The following is a 19,850-nucleotide window of genomic DNA, read 5'->3' as shown; positions in this document are numbered from 1 at the left end:
AGGGATACCAACTCTTAATTTTATGTCCTCGTTTACCTGAACATATCTTTTGTTAATTAGGAAACATTGACTGAATTTATAACATTTGAGATACACTGGAAGAACTTGGACTCTTGATGCACTTCGGTTGCAGGGAAGGAGCAATTGCTAATTTTCAGGCTAACAAGCATGCAAAGAACGAAAATTAAGGGGATAAATAACATTTTAGGTGGAAAGGGAGATAACAAGAATTTAGAAGACATTGTTAGAAGCTGAATAGATTCAGGAAGAGACAGAGATAAAACGACATATGTAAGAATGTTCACTTTGCAAAGAAAGAGAACTAGGAATTAGTTTAGACATGGATGACTCTTAAACAACATTTTTGTACATATGGACATTCTATTGCACGTATAAATACGTGCTTATTACTGAAAAGGTTATATGATTGTGCTTTTATTTGTTGTTGCTGTTTTATGTTCCAACTTTATTGGAAAATTTATGTGATTTGATATTACTGTAAAACAAAAACTAATAACAGCTGCTTCCCCTCATGATCCCCTTTAAGTACCCCACCTTGAAAATAGGTAGAGGACAATGAAGAGACTGATGGACATAGCAATGAAAAGTAGTGGAAGAACAACCACAGAAAATGAATTACGTAAAGAAGCATTTGCTGTCTGCTTGATTTCTAGAACTCACCTACTGTAATTCTGTTCTTGTTCCTCTTTAAAGAAAGCTTGTTCTGTCTGCAGGATTATAGTTGTCCTGTTCTTCATTAAACTCTATTTCCAGATGACGTACCTTAAATTTTGGCAATAATGCAAAACTCTTGCTTGCTGAATGAAGACTAATGAAATCATGGCAGTTTGATATTTCATAAATAAATTTTTCTAATTTGATGTCATTTATCCTAATAGTTAGTCAACAATGCGGGTAACTCGCTACATCCATCAATTGTCTTTAAACACCTGAGTCCTCTTTGATTACACATGATCTTCTCTACTTGTATCCTTTATAATTTGATTTTCTTTGGTGTCACTTTCTAGATAACATGAAATTATTGATTGAAGGTGATCCTTCCAATGCGGAAGAACAATTCTCAGCATCTCCTCAAGTGATTAATCTTGAATTATTGGATACATTTCAGGGCTTATCTCCTATATGAGGCTTGCATGTCTCTCATGTTATTAGCCTAAAATTAGCATCAAAACAACGAGTTCAGGTGTTAACTCCTACATGGAGCCTGACTATAATTAAGTAGAAGTTCTGAGTTGCATAATATCATAGACATCTAGTTGCAGATGATGTGCTATATATGCCATGATTGCATCTTGTCTTCCTTTTCCCAGGAAAAATCTTATTTTGGAATGTCAACTTATGAAAGTTCTGCCTCACTTATTCAATAGACTATCATTCCTTCTCAAGTGAAAGTTAAATTAATTCCACTTACAACTGATAGGATTTTTAATGATTCTCCCTGGCTTATCCAATACGCATACCTTCCTTCTCGAGTCAGTTAAATTAATTCCACTTAACTCTGATCTGTTTACTTTGAGCATCTGTGTACATTTATTAATATAAAAGATTGTTTTCTGTACTCTTTTTTGCGGCTCTTGCTTAATGTTGTGAAGACGGCTCTTCAAATGGAAAGAATTCTCTTCAAGGAAATTGTCAGGAGTATGAATGGTCAGCTGCAACCAAGGAGGAAAATAGTTCCTTAAACTCTTCACATATAGATATTGCCTCTTCTTCAGGGGGTGAGGTTAAACTTTTTATAACCTACGAATCTTCCCTTCCATCAAACTTTTGTGCTCCTATTTTAGATTCAGTCTTGAGAAGGATGGAGGAAAAGCTTGTTAAATCATACAGAATCACCCAACCTGGTTTCTCTATGATGAATCTGATGAAAGATATATGTGAGGGCTTCTTAGAAGTGGGGACCAATACCATTCATGATGACACAGTAAGTTGTGCTGATGCACATTCCAATCCTGTTGCACCTAAAGAATGGGAAACTCATGATGTTTTAAATAGGAATGTCAAACGTCAAGTTGGTTTTTGTGTTGTTCCAAATATTTCAATGGGGCCTGTACAACTTCCGAGCCTTATTGGTAGCCAATTCCAGATCCCAAAGTTTCATAGTTTGATGCATTTGGACTTAAGTTAACCAATAGTGAAAGGAGTAAAAACAACCTCGCACTTGCTGATCTAAAATCTTCAACTTCAAGGAGTACGGTAATAGTTCAGAAGCAACATTTTCCTCATGACATACTGAGTTCCACTTATTATATTGATGACATTACAAGACGGGAGGAGGATCTGGAGATTTCCTTGATAAATGACCTTAACAATGGGCAGCACCCCATGTTTAAGTATATCCCCAGGAACATAACATATCATAGAGCACATGCGAAAGTTGCTTTTTCTAGTATATCAGATGACAACTGTTGTTCCAATTGCTTCGGAGATTGTTTGTCTTCAGAAATACGTTGTGCTTGTGCTGATAATACTGGTGGTAAATTTGCTTACCTGCCAGGGGGTATTGTTAAAGAAGAGTTTCTTGAAGACTTTATTTTGATGAATTGCAGTCCCCACCAGAAAAATCTTTGCTACTGCGAAGAGTGTCCACTAGAGAGGTCCAAGGATAGTAGCTTGTCTGGCACATGCAATGGCCATCTGGTCAGGAAGTTTATAAAAGAGTGCTGGTACAAATGTGGTTGTGCCCAGGGTTGTGGGAATCGTATTGTGCTGCGGGGCGTGCACAGATTGCAGGTGAGACCATGTTGTTTCAAACACCTCTTGTTTTGGTTCTGTAAATGTGATATGAAACTTGTGCTATTGCTCGTGCATTTTGCTCAATTTGATCTGATAATGCATTTCTTTTTGATTAAGATTGTTCAACCCATGTTCAGGTTTTTATGACACTTGAAGGAAAGGGATGGGGCCTTAGAACCCTTGAAGACCTGCCTAAAGGTGCCTTTGTCTGCGAGTACGTGGGAGAAATATTGACCCACATGGAACTATCTGAAAGAAATTCGCTGAACACTGGAAAGAAAAATACATACTCTGTGCTAGTAGATGCGGGCTGGTCTACTAAGCGTGTCCTCAAGGATGAGGAAACTCTTTGTTTGGATGCAACCTTTTATGGAAATGTTGCTAGATTTATCAATCACAGGTATCCTTTATCAAGGGTTGAAGTATTTGTGCCAATGTTTCTTGTGTAATAACTGCCTCTGTGAAAGATCTTTATCTTTGTTTTGACTTCGAGTACATTTAGTGTTTACTGGTTTTAGTCGAATTACCTTTTCTTCCTTTGTATGCTGCTTTGCCTATTGCATGTGCATGAAAAGTTCTTAATGCGAAAGATGGAATAATTTGAATAGGTCCATATTTAATTTCAAATTTTATGTCGATATTTGATGGCTATAGGTTGTAATGCTAAATAGAAAAGATAAGAATTATGTGAGTGTTTAGTTTTAGCAGGACTGGAGAGCAAATTTTTGTTATACTTCTGTCTGGTAAGCTCTATCGGCTTTAATTTAATGCTCTGATTGAGTCATAAAGGATACATTATTGCTTTCTTACAGTTGCTTACATTGGCTGGGCGAAGCAGTTCTCACAAACTTGTTTCTTTTTCTTGTTTAGTTGTGACAATGCCAACTTGGTTGGGATTCCAGTTGAAGTGAAGACTCCAGGTCATCATTATTACCATGTATGGTTCTATAGTAGCTTTGATTTTAAAGTGTGTTCCTTTTGTTTCCATGGCCAAAGATGGTAATTTCATGGGATTAACATGCAGAATTTACTTATTATCCTAAATCTGCCGCTTGCTTTTTTCACATCAAGGAAAGTTGATGCTTTAGAGGAGTTGACTCGGGTAGGTATGCCCTTTACTTTGTATATTTTTCATAATGCAGACTCTGAATCTGTTTTGTTAACAATTGCAAAGCACTTGTCATTTATAATGCACAAATGATATGTCCAAAATGATAATCATCCCTGATGCCATTTTCTGTTCTTCCTGTTAACAATCCCTGTTAAATTGACTGTTCTATTGAAATGTTTCATCAAATTTCCGGAATCAATCAAGAATATAGTTGCACTTGAGTTTTAGGCCATGAAGGCTCATTAACAGTAATATTGATGCAGGACTATGGCATTGACTTCAGTGATCATACTCACCTGGTGAAGGCTTTCAGATGTTGCTGTGGTAGTCAATTTTGCCGAGACAAGAAAGCTTAAAAATGTATGTATACTTTCTCATTTCTTGTTATTCTTTTATTCATAGCAACCCTCTTCAGTTGGTTGCCACATAATTATTCTTCTCTTAGCGGTATAATATACAAAGGAGTTGTCAGGATGTGGATGCCCTGAGTTATCTTTCACATCATTAGAGCAGAGTTACGTAGTGCCAAATATTCTGATTTCTTTTGAAAGAAATTTTAAATGTTATCTCTGTGTCCTTTGGCAGTGTGAAGATAACTTGATGATAGCGTCTTTGTTGTTAAATAGTATGAAAAATTTTGGTCACGGCATCCGATAAAAATTGTAGGAAGTGATTGTCACCTTCGAGCTGGTGCATTAGTGCATCAGCTTTGTATGGATTATGATGTACATTAAATCATAATCTACCCATATTTTGGGTAAGCAGCAAACTTTATCAAAGTTCAGCGAGCCATTTGGTCTAAAAATCTTTTGTATAGGAAGCAAAATAGATGCCTATTATCTTGAGGGTGCATTTTCATGACTCTATATTTGCGCTATGGTGATATCTTCATAAATAGAAGCTTTGCTTATTTTGTTTTGTGTCCCTCTACTTTCTACCCTGTTGGTGTTGTTAGTTTTAAATTTACTGCACAATATTATTGTTACTATTGTAACGTGGCTTTGTTCACTTTACAAGTTTACAGTTTAAAAAAGTTGTTTGCATTGTAATGCTTTAATTGTTATGCAGGTGGAGCTTTCATGTGCGGATTATGGTTGTCGTTGATCATTTATATATAGAGTGAATACTAGGTGGTAACACCGCGCTTTGCGCGGTGGTATATATGCCCAGTTAATGTTTAGCTAGTAATATTCACGAGAATGAAGATTAGCGGTAGAAAATGGAGCTATATTACACAGGAATAAAAGCGAAAAAGCAGTTTTACTGGAAAGAAGGTGTAATTATACAGGCATTGTAAAAATGTAAAGCAAGCAAGTTTAGTTTTTATCTTGAATGGTTAGGCTGTGAAAGTTCAGTTGATTAACGCCTAATAGATCATCTAAAAAGTATGAAGTTACAATGTTGAATGCAGGTGCTTGAGACAGCTTGATTGATGGAGGAGGAGGTTGAATGCAGCAAATAATTGTTGTTCCGTGTAATTTTTGTGCAACGAGGCTGATAATGTTCATATTCTGTTTGACAGTCGAAGAAGAAAGAATAATGATAACGGTTAGAATGGAAAAGAAGGGGAAAAAATTGTTTGCGTGAATAAAGGGAATAAAAAATTACTTGGTGGTGTGCATGATAAAGTTCAGCAGTTGAATATCCAAGCAATTTTTCAGCTTCAATATCCATGGCTGTTGCATATAGCGAACCAGTTGCATCAGAAAGAGAAATTGAAATATATGTTCTGCAAAGGGAAAAGTGATAATGGTTATAGAAAGATGAAATTGGTTGGATCATGAGTTTGAGCATTTAAAAATAGTGCAAGAGTCTGTAAAAACCTGGGCAATAGTTGAACAGGATGTTCACAATGTTGACAGAATGTTCGTATTGCATGTGTAAAATAATGAGGCTCTTCACAATGAGGACATGTCATACGGTCCATTTTATAATCTGTGAAGTCTATTTCAGCAGAGCCTCTAATCCATGCTGTGCCAAGTTCCTATTAAGCAGACAGAGGAACGGTGTATAATATAGTTATTGTTGAATGAAATGCGGGCACAATAACATCGAATAAAAGAGGAGTGTGAGTTCTCACAATTTGTTTTGCAGCAGTGATTTGATTATCATTGGGAGGGGGAAGAAGGAGGTTGGGATCAATATAACATGTGTTGGTTAGCAGCTGCGTCGATCGGGTGGAATGAGCATAAAACCTGATGAATATATAGAAAAATTAGGTAGTGATTTCAATAGTAAAAGCAGATAATAGAAAGCTGCAACTGGAACCAGTCATGTAGGTCTACGGCCACTTGAATGTCTAGATTTATGAGGATGACAGATGATGGCTGAGTTGACAAGGAAAGATCTGGTGGCATGCCAAACAAATATTGTCATGTGAAATGAAAGGGTATAAAAATATTTAGGAAACAGAAGAATATGCTCGCTTACAATTTTTTGTTGTCACCTTGATCCTAATAGCAATAAGAATCAGAAAGGCTTCATGTTGGGAAGCAATAATAGGTCTGTGGGTCTCTTCAATTTGATCGCAAAGAGTGAGAAGTAACAGACGGAGACTGTATAAGTATAAGAAAAGGGAATCATAACTGGTAATGTATACCACGGTTGAAAGGAATTATGGAAATGTGAGGGAAAAAATGGGTTGTAACCTTTGATCGGCAATTACATAATCTCTACTGATGGTCAGTTTTCCTCGCACAGTTGTTGCTCTTTTAGGCAAGATATGTAGTACCTTTCCCATGATATTTGTAGTAGTTGCATGTAAGAAAGAGTCTAAAATAGTGGATAAAACAAGGGTTAAACTGTGTGGGGAAAAATTAATTAAATAAAAGGGAAGTGATCCTTGTACCTATCAAATTATTTGTATTAGCAATTGTGTCCAGCATGGCAAGGGGGTGCAAGTTGAAAGAAACTGGAAGAGAAGGGCGCTGTAGTTCTTGCAGTTTGTGAATGCGTGTCTCGGTGGCGGCAACCCAATAGTATAGGTAATCTCTGGGAGGGATATCGGCAAGGGATGGACGAACAATTGCGTTTGAAACGTAGCATGTTTTAAAAGATAAAAGCAGGCTGGCAAATTGATCTAGATAGTCGGCAGGTACATGCATATTGACTCTAAGTCCCTGTATTTTAGCATTGTTAGCTGTAGGTAAAAGGTAAATGAAGGAGAAAACAACAATCTGAAAAAGAAAAACCGTCAAACCTGTGGATCAGCAAGTGCATATTGTTGATAATGAGTCTAAGGTCTACCGAAACGCATGACATGCGTTTTTTTAATAACCTGGACAATTGTTGTCCAATTTTGCAAACTTGGATCAATGGTTGAGAGTGGAACGATAGTATTTTCCATGACGGGAAAACCTGCGGTAAGATGGTGTTATTAATTTGAGTAGGTGTTAAAATTCGAAATATTTTTGAAGTTATGAATATTTAGAATTAGAAAATCCATTTTCTTGACAGCTGACAATAAGAATACAAAAGTTTTGTGCTTGCAACGAAAAACAGGTAATTTTTCAAATGACATAAGGAGGCTATGAAATTGGAGCTTGATACGGAGAACAAATAGGCGGAAGGTATGGAGTACAAAGGCACACGCAGCTGTATACTATAGAAGATAAGTGTGATAGGAGAAAACAGGAGGTAAAACGAGCGAGTTTTAAATAGGCTATAAAAATAAAGCAAATATAAATAGATGATATAAGAAGAGTCACGGGAAAAGCTCTGCAATACCAAATTGAGGGGGAAGCAACGTATAGAATTAGTAGGGAAGATGTAAGGGAAAATATGTATAGGGATCTTTTTTTTTTTTTGCTTAAGTTGGATTAGTGAATTGAGCAGAGAATTATCAGCCTATGTGATCACCATTTAGATTGTTCTGGTAAGGACATGGAAGAAGGTAACATTGAACGGAAAAAATGAAGAAATAAAAGAGGGGAAAGGAGTTTACCTTGAAAGGAAGGCCGGTACAGTGGTAAGGAGAAAGTCGGAGCTGGAGTTGTTGTGTCTGTAAAAAGCAGCCTTAGAGAGTTGGGAAGAGAAGCAATTTGTGAATTGGGTTCTAAAGTGATTGACAGAGATGTAGCATGGTATAGAAGACAGCTAAGATAGAGTGTGTGGTGTTAGGCTTTACAAAGCGATTCATGTAGTTACATGTGTGTATATTGGCAATCGATAAAGAATAAGCCAGTGGTGTCTGAAAATTCTTGAGCGCATACACGTGAAAGCTAAAATTGCACAGCAGGGGCATTTATGTTGATGGTTATCTATTGCCTGTTGAGGAGCGGTACGTGAATAGTGCGCTAGGCTGTTGAACTGTCCTCATGGCATTATCAGAAAGCTCAGGAAAGGAGGCAGGGACGAGTGGTAATTTGGTGAGTAAAAATGCAGTATTTGCTTGAAGTTGGTCTTGAAGTTAAGCTAATTCATAGATTTAAAAAATTGTTTTGTTTTGGGATGATGTTTTTATTTTGCTGTACAAAGAGCAAAAAAAAAAAAATATACGAGGAGTGAATTTTATTTGTAGTAACGGCAACTGTTTGCCATAGCATAGCTTTGTAGTTCTTTAGACAAAAACAAATATAGAACATTTATAGGCGGATACAAAGAAATGATAAAAGAGATTTTGCAAGGGGACGCATTAAAGTGGGAGGGTTGGCTCAAATTCGTATGATCGAAGCACCGTCCTTGTGTCTTGGGCAGCATATATTTCGCATCCGTTTTGAGTGCAGACGATGACTTGATAGCTGAACATTGTTGTTGGGAGGAAGAATAAGAGTGCATTCGGTCTTGGATGAATTTGTTGTAAAAAGTGCATCCAGTTTTGCATAACACAGCTGGTATTGTATTGTAGGTGAGCATGGATTCTTTGTCCATGCAAATGGATGACTAAAGTGGAGCTGTTGTGCCGATCCAGCTTGTTGATTTTAAAGGGAAGTTTCTGTGGAAATGTAGTATAGGTTAGGCTAATTAGATAATAATTTATGATAGGAATAATAGGAAGACAAAATATACTGGGTCAAGAAAATGTCTAAGAGTCAGACTGTGGTAAAATGTTGGAAAAGTTAAATCTTGTATGTGCTTCACTTTAGATATATTATGGTAATCTTGATTATGTTGATAACATTGCTTTAGGCTATGAATAAAGCACTGACACTGAGACATGGGAAAAAACTTGGCACATAAATTAATGCAGTTGTTGGCAAAATATCGTGGTAATTAATTGTGAAGAAGGCTCTGATTTAATGGCTAAAAAAAATGGTAATTGATTATTAATTAGTACCTTTTGGGAATTATGATTCATTTTAGCTTGTGATTTAGCAAAGCTTTTGAGAGTCAAAGAAGGAAAAAACTGACTGTAAAACTTAGACCAATCAAATTATCAACCAAGAAATTGGTTTGAGTCAGGCAAATGTTCACGTTGATATTTAAAAATACAATAGTTGATAATATGGCGTTAAAAAGCGATAGCTTCCATTTTTTTTAGATCATGCACGATGAGTTATGCGAAAAATATTGGCTATATGGAATATGCTGGGCATTCATAAAATTAGATGCAATAAAATAAAAGATTTGTTTTGATTTGATAAGATAAAAGTGGATGCATAATTACGTGATATGAATAAGTTTAATAATCACATTCCATTGTTACACTTATGCAGTATTTCACTGTATGGTAAACATTGTATTATTTCACATAATATTTTGTTTGGATTATAAACATATTTTTCAAGACATTTTGTATATTTTCAACTAATTTTTATCTTACACACATTATATTATAAAAAGTACCATGATAATTATTCTGAATAATACTGTATTCAAACTCAGTGGTTTGAATATAAAATTAATATACGACGTTATCTCATTCTCATTAGCAATAATCATAAACTTTGTATTGAGCAAAATACAGATTTAGTATATCATGAAAAATGTAATTGAATTTATCTACTTGATTTCACTTAACTGAGCATGATTCAATAATAGTAATAATTGCTTTGTCGAACTCTCTCTTGGCCACGGTTGGTATGGTGGATTAAGGAAACAGATTTTACATGGGACTTGAGAACTGCATTAACAAAATCGACAAATACGCAAAAATAAAAGAAGAAAAAGAGGAAAAGGGAGAATAAAAAAAGGGGGGAAGAAATAAAGAAAAGGCAAGAAGTGCAGCATAGACGAGGATGTACAGTCCATTGTTAAGTGAACCAGTCAGATTGGTTTGAATTTGAAGTGTTATTGTGTTCAATTGACATAGATATCGTAAAGGTTAGTTTGGAAAATGAGTGTAAAATTGCATATCTAGCTGACCTTGTATAGTTCGTAAACTGAATTAAAGTCGATAGCAGTGTCTGTGGTTTCATTGGTAAATGAAATTGACATACTTCATTATTTAAGGCATAAAGTACAGCAGTTGGGAAGTTGGCAAGAGAACACAAACAGAGATTAATGAACTGAAAAAAAGTGACCCATGTTGGCAGATTAGGAGGAGAAGGCGTGCAAGGGATGATAGTTCATTATTCATACAGACAGTATGAATACTGAATTAATGAACTGCAAAAAAATAAGAGAGGATAGCAGTAACATTATTATTAATGAAAATAAGGTTGAAGATCAAACTACAAGAAGAGATTATAAATAACATTTGGATTGATATGTGAATATATTTTACAAAGCTGGATATTAAAGATAAGAATGGACATAGTAGTTATGATACCAGGGGAAAATTTTTTCGGCTCCATCCGTCTTGTAGACCTGGACGGTAAATGAACTAACAGTCTCTGGTATGAAAACCAACTTTTCGTTGAGCTGCAAATCATGTTGAAGAACAAAAGAAGACCAGTTGTCGGTGAAAGCCCGGCCATTTATGTTTACTTGAAAAAGCCTATATCCGGCTCTGAGAGTAATCACTGGCATTCTTGTTTCGTTTATGAAAACGCTAACGAACTTTGGTATTTTCTAGAAGTGGAAGGAAAACGGAAATGGTGAAAATATGTAATAAAAGAACAATATATATATATATATAAAGAAGAATGCTACTTACAAATTTGTGGCTGTTCTTTTCATTGTAAACTTGATAAAAAGATATGGAATTCATAATGTCGTGAGTTATATCTGGCTTGATGGAAGAGGATACATGCTGGTATAGAATATATGTAGGCTTGATATCACTTGAGATGAAAAATAGTGAGTAAATAAGGGAGAATAAATTTGTAGGTAGCTTGGACAGGAAACAGCATACCATCTGTACTGACCATAAGCGTTGCAGAATACTGCAATTGGAGAATGTTAGCAAGAGAAACAGTCCAACTGAGATAAGTGTGCATTTTAAGTTCTGTGAACTGAATAACATCAAATTTTAAGTTTCCGATGTGACGTAACAGAATATAGCTCTTTTCGTTAAGTAAATTAGTTGTTTGGAATTCTGTCCATCCAACTGCAAATTTTTGGTCTGTAACTTCAACAGTCCAACTCTCATGCCCTTGAATGATAGTTATGCTACTTTTTTTATGCAGTTGCAGCATATAGTGAAAGCTGGGGGCTACAATCTACAAGTGCAAAGTGTAAGCGATGAAGGCCTGGAATAGAAGGTTTTTTCCTGGGTGGCATATTTACATGTGGGAGGAAAATTGTTACCTTTCTATGCTGGCTGCACCTGAAAAAAAAAAACCTTCAATAACATTACAAAGATTACGTGGCTGGCCGGAGGAATTTTCGCCGTGTATGTCCGTTGCCATCGAATTTGATCCAGGCGTAACAAAAATATTGCAGAAATAGTGTTATAAATAGCAAAGAGTTTACTTTGATGCTTTATTTTAGAAGTGAATGAATATATGAAACAAGAGGCTTACTACTTATATGGGGTGCATTGATTGAAATGCACTCAAAAGTGAACAAAGGTGTTACTGATATGTATTAAGAAATGCATTTGGTCAACATAGAAAATGTGTAAAACACGGGTTTCTTGAAAGACAATACAATTGAAATTTGTGCAGGCAGATAGTAATAGTAGGTGCATTCATGTATTCATGAAAGACAAATGAGTTGAAGTTTGTTCAGAATGACACCAATAACTTGTCACATTGAACTATCTATCAGTTTTCATAAGCAAAGAGACAAAAAAGAGAGGAAAGAAATAGTGAGAGTTCCTCACCATCACTATCTGGTTGCTTGTTGGCATCAACATCAGTTTAACTTTCTTAGCTGTTGTGAATCTTCTATTTTGCATTTGATTTAATTTTAGTACTTAAAAGATTAATCAATGTTTTAGCTGTGAATTATAACAAAAATAAGTTTAGGTTTTGAACTTTTATCAAATTATATCTGTTGTAGGTGGACTACAATGAGTATGAGAGCCTTTGCAGGAAATACGGTGTTTCTGGTTGCCCGACCGTCCAATGGCTTCCAAAAGAGAATTGTTGCCCAAAAAGTGAGTATATGTGAAATATTGGAGTTTTCAAAGGGTCTTTGTTTTTTTTTTACTTGCTATGTTGAAATGATATCTGTCCTGATGTTGATTCTATGTAAATATAACTTCCATGCCTTGAGTTCATACAATTGTATTTCTCATGAATTTATTTTTATTCTTAGGTATGAAGGTGCACGATCTGCAGAAGCCTTGCTAAGTTTTGATTTTCTTCTCTTACTCTGTATGACTTTTTAATAGTTAAAGGTAAAAAGTAAAAACCATGGCGGGTTCATTGTAATGTAATTTTTTTCTTTTTTTTTTATAAAGTTATTGATTACTCTTATTTGGAAAATGGATTTCCTTGTTCAAAAAAGAGAATTGTTTTTATATTGCTTTGATATTGATGATTCATTTGGAAGCTAAATAACTCAATTTTTTTGGAAACTATTGGTTGCATTTTCTGGAACCTATTGGAACCTTTTGGTTGTGGTTTTTGAGCTTCAATCAACTCAAAAGCAAAGACTGATCTTTTCTCTTTCTTTTTTTTTTGGCTCTTTTATTTTTCTAGAAAAGTGATTTAAATGCCAACTTTTTTGCTCTTTTTTTCCGGCTCTTTTGTTTTTCTGCAAAAGACGTTCTTATTCTCCTGAACTCCTTGAATTTATTGCATGAGAAAATAATTCAAACTTCTTAGCACGATTAAGCATTGATCTATAGGACACAAGTAATGTTTAGTAAATTGAAATTGTTTTTATTCTATTTAGGTTGTGGTCCTCAGCTTATTTTCTTTTTCTCTATGCTTGAAGTTACAGCAAAAGCAGAGAGTTGAACAGTGTGGAAATTCTACAGAACTTGCCTACTTTGCAACAGCTGCTATATGGTCTTATTGGATGTTGGGAAATTTTCCTGCTAATAATTAGTCTACTTTTGATCTTATTAGTCAGTCATTCTCTGTCTTTTTTCATAGCTGCTTTTTTAAAGACTTCTGAATGTCTAAGAGTCATAGGCAATTAAGACCAAGAAACTTGTTAGAATTCTTAGTTTTATGGGGTAGCTATTCACAATTATGTAATTCACTGTGCCCAATTTTTTGGTACATTTTGTCTTGGCACTTTTGCTTTTGTTTAAGAGTTCATAATATTTTTTATTTATTTAGTGAAGTAGGATTTTGTGAAGATTAAGTTTAGAACATGATTCCAGAACCTGTCACCAATAAATATATAAGAAATTGATTTTTTTTCAAGATAGTGTGGATAAAGGTACAATTAAAGGAAAAGTAATTTTGCTATAAGTAAGAGTAGTAGCAATGGCCTAACAATCGATTGGCCTCTTTACTTATTTGATAATTCCTTTGTCATATTTGTTTTTTATTGGAGTTCTATCATTTTAATCTGAATCATGTGTTTTAGATAGCATCATCCTTAATTTTCATAATAAAATGTGAAGCTTTGGTTGTAACATTCGAAAGTTAAATTCATAGTTGATTTTGGCACATACAAAGGCCATGGTGACAAAGTACATTGTCATACTCGTATAAATGCAAGTTGCATGCCAATTGAGGATTGATATTGCTTGTATGTATGCATCATAGCTATTAACTCCGTATATAATCAATGCAAAACTAATTTTTAATTTAATATCACTACGCAAAATTGCATTTATGCATTGACACCCTTTTAACTCATATGATTTGCATAATAATATCTTTTTCTTTTTTTTCAGAAATAATACAAACTTAGTAAACATAATTGGGCAATTGGACTTTAGTAATTGGACTATGTTATTGGGGGACAGATTTTGTTTGTTGTGTGCGAAAGGTAAAAAAAGGTGTGCATTTTAGAGATAAGGCGGGCGAAAAACCAGATGTTTTATTTAATGTATATTGCAGAGTGAATAGATAATGCCTTGTCTAATTCAAAGCGAGGATGTTTGATTTATATCTATCACAATTTAAGTAAACGAAGTTGATATATTCCAAGGCAATATAACAGGAAATAGCAATAGGCATGATAATGCATAGAATTACGATGAAAGTAGCAATTAACTACCAATGCATCAAATATAAGAAGGTTACTTTGAAACAGAGGTAGTAAAAACAAGTTGTAACAAAAGTAGAGTCGACAGGTAGGCTGAACATGTAATGGGCTAACACAAAATAAGCAGCATTGTTGAATAGGAACAAAATAATAAGCCAGCAAGATTAATGGGCTAGTGACTATGCATGTCTAAGATAATTTGGCTCTCTTAGGCGAATTGGCAGCTTCAAGAGGTGATGTAGATGAGCAGTCACCTTCTGACTCTTCAAATCTTTTAGCAAGGCATGATTTAACTCTTGAAGAAGAACCTTCGTTTACTACAATATTAAAAAAGGGAAACAGGGATCAGTGACATTATAATAAGCTGTGATATATAGTGCGAAAAGCTAGAATGCACAAATGTAAAAATATGACCTGAAGCAATTGAAGCATTGTTTGCAGTTTCATTATAGGTCAAAACATGATCAGGCATTTCTTGGATATCTAGCAACTCAGATTCCAGGCGGTCAGTAGTTTCACAATAATATATAATTGTGTAACGTTGCTTTGCATCGGCCAGTTGAGACTGAACAGGTCTAATATGAGCTAGAAAAAACTTCTGTTTCAGCTCAGCATGAGTTTTTTCTAAGGGAAGTTCAATGTTCTGGTAGTTAAAACACAGAGGAAAGAGAGCATGAGAATTATAAGTATAGAAAAAGACGTGAAGGCAAATTATGTAAATATATATACTCTATTATATGTGCAGATGTTAACCTGAGTGAAGTGGTCCATTGCTTCAAATGCGGTGAAAGTAAGCAAAGTTTCAGCTAATTCACCAAAAATGGAAGCAGTGACCGTGCCTGTTGTATCAGTCAAATCAATGTCGAAGCGACATTTGTATATATTAACAAAAGGTAAGCGAAAGAAATACAGGCACATGAGGAAGAATGAGCAAGAAGGAATCCTAGTATCAAAAAGCAGGTGAGACTAAAAAAAAGGCGGTTAAAAGTGGTGGACTATATGACCAAAGACCTTGGTTCAACCAGATGCCTTTCTCTGCATGAATTACATTTAAAAATGACTCCATGCGGAGCTGCCATAGAGCGGAAGCATTTTTTGCATCCAATGTACCAGAATTTCTGGAAGATGTGCTCAAACGAGAAGGACACTTTGACCTACGAGCTTTGCCATAAAATTAGCAGTGAAAGAGAAAGAAGAGGCAGTTTTGATAAATGCATGTGAGAATGGCAGTAAATTGTATAATATAGAGAAGTCCTACCTTTTGTGCTGGTTTTAAAAGGATAATTTTAGTTAGTTTCTGATCTGGTTTAAGAGGCACATCAGGATTGAACTTCATGTAAGTTGCGTCAGTAACAAGGTCACTAAGTAACTGAGAATTTTTCCTAGCCCTGTGTGAAAGAAGAGAAATCAATTAATAATTACAATTGGTTATGATGAGTATTTTTAAGAAAGGGACAAAGCAAAAAAAGTAATTAGTAACCATTTCTTTAGGTTTCCAGTTTCTTCTATAGGAGGATCAATAAGAATTGCAGAGTCAACCAGGTAGATAGCGCGACTCCTAGAGGAAAATATCGGCAGTTGTCAAGGAAAAGGTAAAAAGAAGAAGATATATGGAGAATAAGCACTTGAGCGTTTAAATGTAAGAGACATACTATAGAAATGTTAAACAGCATACCATTGTAAAAGCTAACTTTCAACCTGCGACAAACAACAACAGGCTGATTCTGGATGGTATGCGTCATCTGATAGCCTTCGTGAGTTACAAAATCATCCCACAATGACAAGACAACAGTCTGCAGACTAATACACGGAAAAGATAAAATTTCAAAAAATCAGGAAAAAAGAAAAGCATCATATAATAAGGAAGAAATTTGTAAGGAAAAACTTACTCTTTGTTAACAATGACAAACTTTTGAACCACTGAATCTTTTCCATTTTTGTTGATATGTTTGACATCTAGTGACTGAACAACTATACCAAGAACATCTGGTGGAGAACAATACAATAGCAATTAGAAAAAAGTAACATAACTGGTGAGTAAATGAAAAAATTACAATGGTGAAGCTGACCAACTGATTTTTCTTTGTCATCGATGAAATTGACAAGATCGCTGAATTCTGTATAGTTAAACTTCACAGGGAGAATGTCATCATCATCATTGGCTGGTTCAATGACCGTTCGGCTGGTGATAACCCACTGGATCTTCAGGTCAGAAGTTTGATATTTTTCTGGAATTAGCCTTACAATGGCATTTGAAATGAGATACTTTTTATAAATCTGAAGGCAAGGGCTGATCTTAGGGATGTCATTATTGAATATAATTCTCTCTACTTGTGATCCCTAGGAAAATACAAAAGATTCACAAAGTAAGCAGCTATGGATGCATTGAACTGCTCATAAAAACATAAGATGTTCTAATGACAAGGGAAATTTAAGGAGTAGATTAATGTGCTTTTTTAACAGCGAAGTGCTTAGGCATGAAGTATGAACATGTAGATATAAATGGTAGCAGAAAGAAGACCTCTGGATCCAGTAAAATAAGTTTTTGCTTTTTTGTTGGCGTCATTGTTGAGCCAGTTATCTACTGCTTCTCTTGCACAGTTACTTTGCAGGTCCAACCCTGAGATCCAGGCAGGACGTTTTTGACTGAGATAACATCGTGCATCCTGCATTTTTTTTGGAAAAACAAAAAGAAAATGAGAAATTAGCAACAGGGTGCGAATGTGTAAACGATAAACTAATAAGTAATCAATGGTATGACTGATCAGACCTCATATATCATATGTTAGTGAATTTAAAGACATCGTGAAAGACAACATTTCTTGTTTTACAATCAGTTTTGACGTCATCAGAAGTACCCAGAGCAATCAAAACTTTAACTGCAGAAGAATTTCTAGCTCTAGAGAGAGCAACATAAAGCTGGCCGTGAGAAAAGACCGGTTCACAGAGGTAAATTCCGACATAGTTAAGAGTCTGACCCTGAGATTTATTGATTGTCATTGCGAAGAATAAATGGACAGGAAACTGTGTCCGTATGAATGGAATACCATTCTTTTCGGTGTCAGAAGTTTGCAAAGGAATTTTTGGGATGAGACCTTTTTGCCTCTATGAGGACCAGAGACAATTTCGGCAGAAATTGTGTGGTTAGCCAATTCTCTATAGATTAATCTGGTCCCATTGCAAAGACCATCTGTTGGATTCACATTTTTGAGGAGTATTATAGGACAGTTTTCTTTGAGCAAGAGTTCATGAGGAGGCAGACCTTTTGGGTTCAAAGAATTTAGAAAGTCCTGATAATCCGCTTGATATCTCCTATTAACAGTTCTATCACAGCTTAATATCTGTGAAGACATCCAGGGAATTTTGCAATCATCATCTCATTAATTTCATCCACTGAACAATTTTTTGGACAAAGGACACATCTATTTATCATTTGGTAAGGATCACATGAGTACAGATTCAGATCAGAAAATATGATCCCAAGTAACCTGGAAGATTGTACATGTAATTAGATGGAGCAATCAAAGTACATGGACAGAAAGAATGACTAATAACACACTAAATGATTATAACCTGTCAAGTGATTCTTGTTTGTTATGATAAGGAATAACCATATGAGGTGGCAGAGATATTTGACCATGTTCATCAACAGGTTCAACACCTTCTCCAACTCTAAGCAAAAAAGCTGAAAATGCTGGATCTAAGGCAGCTCTCATATTTGTTCCTAGTTGTAGTTTACACATATGAGACCATAAATGTGAGCATAAAAGAGTTGATTGGACCGAATCTGGTGGAGGTAGATGTTCAATAACAGGCAGGGTTTGGCGAAAATCACCACCAAAAACAATTGTTTTCCCTCCAAAGGGTAGATTAGATTCCATTATATCTGTAAGAAGACAATGAAACGCTTCTATTGCTTCTTTTTTTTTGCCATCGAAGCTTCATCCCACAAAATTAATTTAGCATCAACAATCAGCCTTGCAACACTGCTTTGTTTACTTAATTGACAAGTCTTTTGTTTTGAAAAGTCCAAAGGGATCTTAAACCTTGAGTGTGCAGTTCTACTACCAGGGAGGAGCGATGCTGCAACACCAGATGTGGCAACTGCTATTGTGACATATTCTTATGAGCGAAGAGAAGCAAGAAGCGCGCAATATAAGAAAGTTTTGCCGGTTCCACCTGGACCATCTACAAAGAAAGCTTGACCCTTTGAGCAGGATACTGAATCCAGAATTAAATCAAATGCGTGCCTCTGGCCAGAATTCAATTTTTGAGCAAGAAGCAGATCTTCTGGATCAATAGGTATGGTTGTTTCACTTTGAATTTCTTTGGTTAGACGCTCACCATGGCAGGACGTAAAGGAATCTTCAAGGAAATGATAATCATCGAGGTTTTTCCCCATGTGCTCCAATGTTACATTAATATCTTGAAGAACTTTTCTTTTAATCTCTATCGGCGTGCAATGCCGATGAGCTGAACTTCGTTTATAATTAGAAGATAGATGTTCTTCGAATGATTGCCAAAGATGTTTAGGGTTTTTCGGGCAACAATAGAAAAGAAGCATTGTGAATAAAGACCTTAACAAATAAGGCATCTGGAAATAAGCTGCTTCCTCTAATGCTTGTTCTATATAAAAATCAGATTCAAGGAAGCCTAACTCCAAACAGGCCTCTCTAAAGAGGCTGTTTTATGACCTCTAGCCATAAGTAAGTCATCAAATGACGTTGGACTTGGAATATGTGTGAGTAAACGTCTTAAATAGTATCTTTCTCCTTCCCTGGGTTCGACAGTTACCAGCATTCCTATGACCGTTCTACGACTCCTCTCTGACCATGTCTTTGTTTTTGGTGTCCACACAAAGTGTTAAGGAAAATCTCTATATAAACATTTCAAATTCTGAGCTGTGGCATTGGTTTTGTTCATTTTGAAAAACTCAGTCAGCATAGTCTTTGAAAAATCAATCTTCCTTAAGAGATACCACAAATTTGAACTTTTATCAAAATAAACAAATTGTTGGTCAGGAAGGTGAACTTGGAGGGTATAAACTGCTGGATTCATTTCTGTTAAGCGAAATTCATATATGCGCCACAAAGCTTTCGGAGGTGAAACCCAACGTCCTTGCTGGAAGCAATTAATTTCATCAATGGTACCAGAAGATTCTTGGTCAAGAAGATTAAAGCTGATAAGATCATGACGTTTAAAAATATATTTATAAAGGTACTTAACAAGCTTAACAGTGGAGTAGATTTCAACATTGATGTGGCAATCAAATAGAGCTAATAAGTATGGGCTGTAAGGTATCACCCATTGGTTGTCGAGCTCATGCTTGCGCACCTTTATTTTTCGGCCATCATCTCTTCTTCTATAACATGCATAGCTGTCCTCACCATGAACTGTATAAGGAGCAAAATTTTTAGGATAATGATTTTTGCATTTACCGACTCTCATGCACGGGGCTCTGTTTATCCCTGTAACCACAGGAGCCATGAATCGTATGCTTAATGACCAGGGAATATAAATGCCTATTCTTCTCAGGGTCTGGTAT

The 19,850-nt window shown here is 35.5% G+C and overlaps 1 protein-coding gene across 1 annotated transcript; it reads left to right on the top strand.

Annotated features, from left to right (window-relative positions):
- The first annotated feature begins 1,822 nt into the window (after positions 1–1,822).
- LOC113780461 (histone-lysine N-methyltransferase SUVR4-like) lies at positions 1,823–4,224 on the top strand. The gene is made up of 6 exons (XM_027326260.1): positions 1,823–2,032; positions 2,146–2,754; positions 2,895–3,157; positions 3,628–3,694; positions 3,782–3,859; positions 4,132–4,224. The coding sequence occupies exons 1-6, from the start codon at positions 1,823–1,825 to the stop codon at positions 4,222–4,224; spliced, it is 1,320 nt and encodes a 439-aa protein (XP_027182061.1).
- Positions 4,225–19,850: the final 15,626 nt, after the last annotated feature.

This window comes from Coffea eugenioides, chromosome 8 (assembly GCF_003713205.1).
Source record: "Coffea eugenioides isolate CCC68of chromosome 8, Ceug_1.0, whole genome shotgun sequence".
Taxonomy (NCBI): Eukaryota; Viridiplantae; Streptophyta; class Magnoliopsida; order Gentianales; family Rubiaceae; genus Coffea; species Coffea eugenioides.
This window is presented reverse-complemented; position numbering and strand designations above follow the sequence as displayed.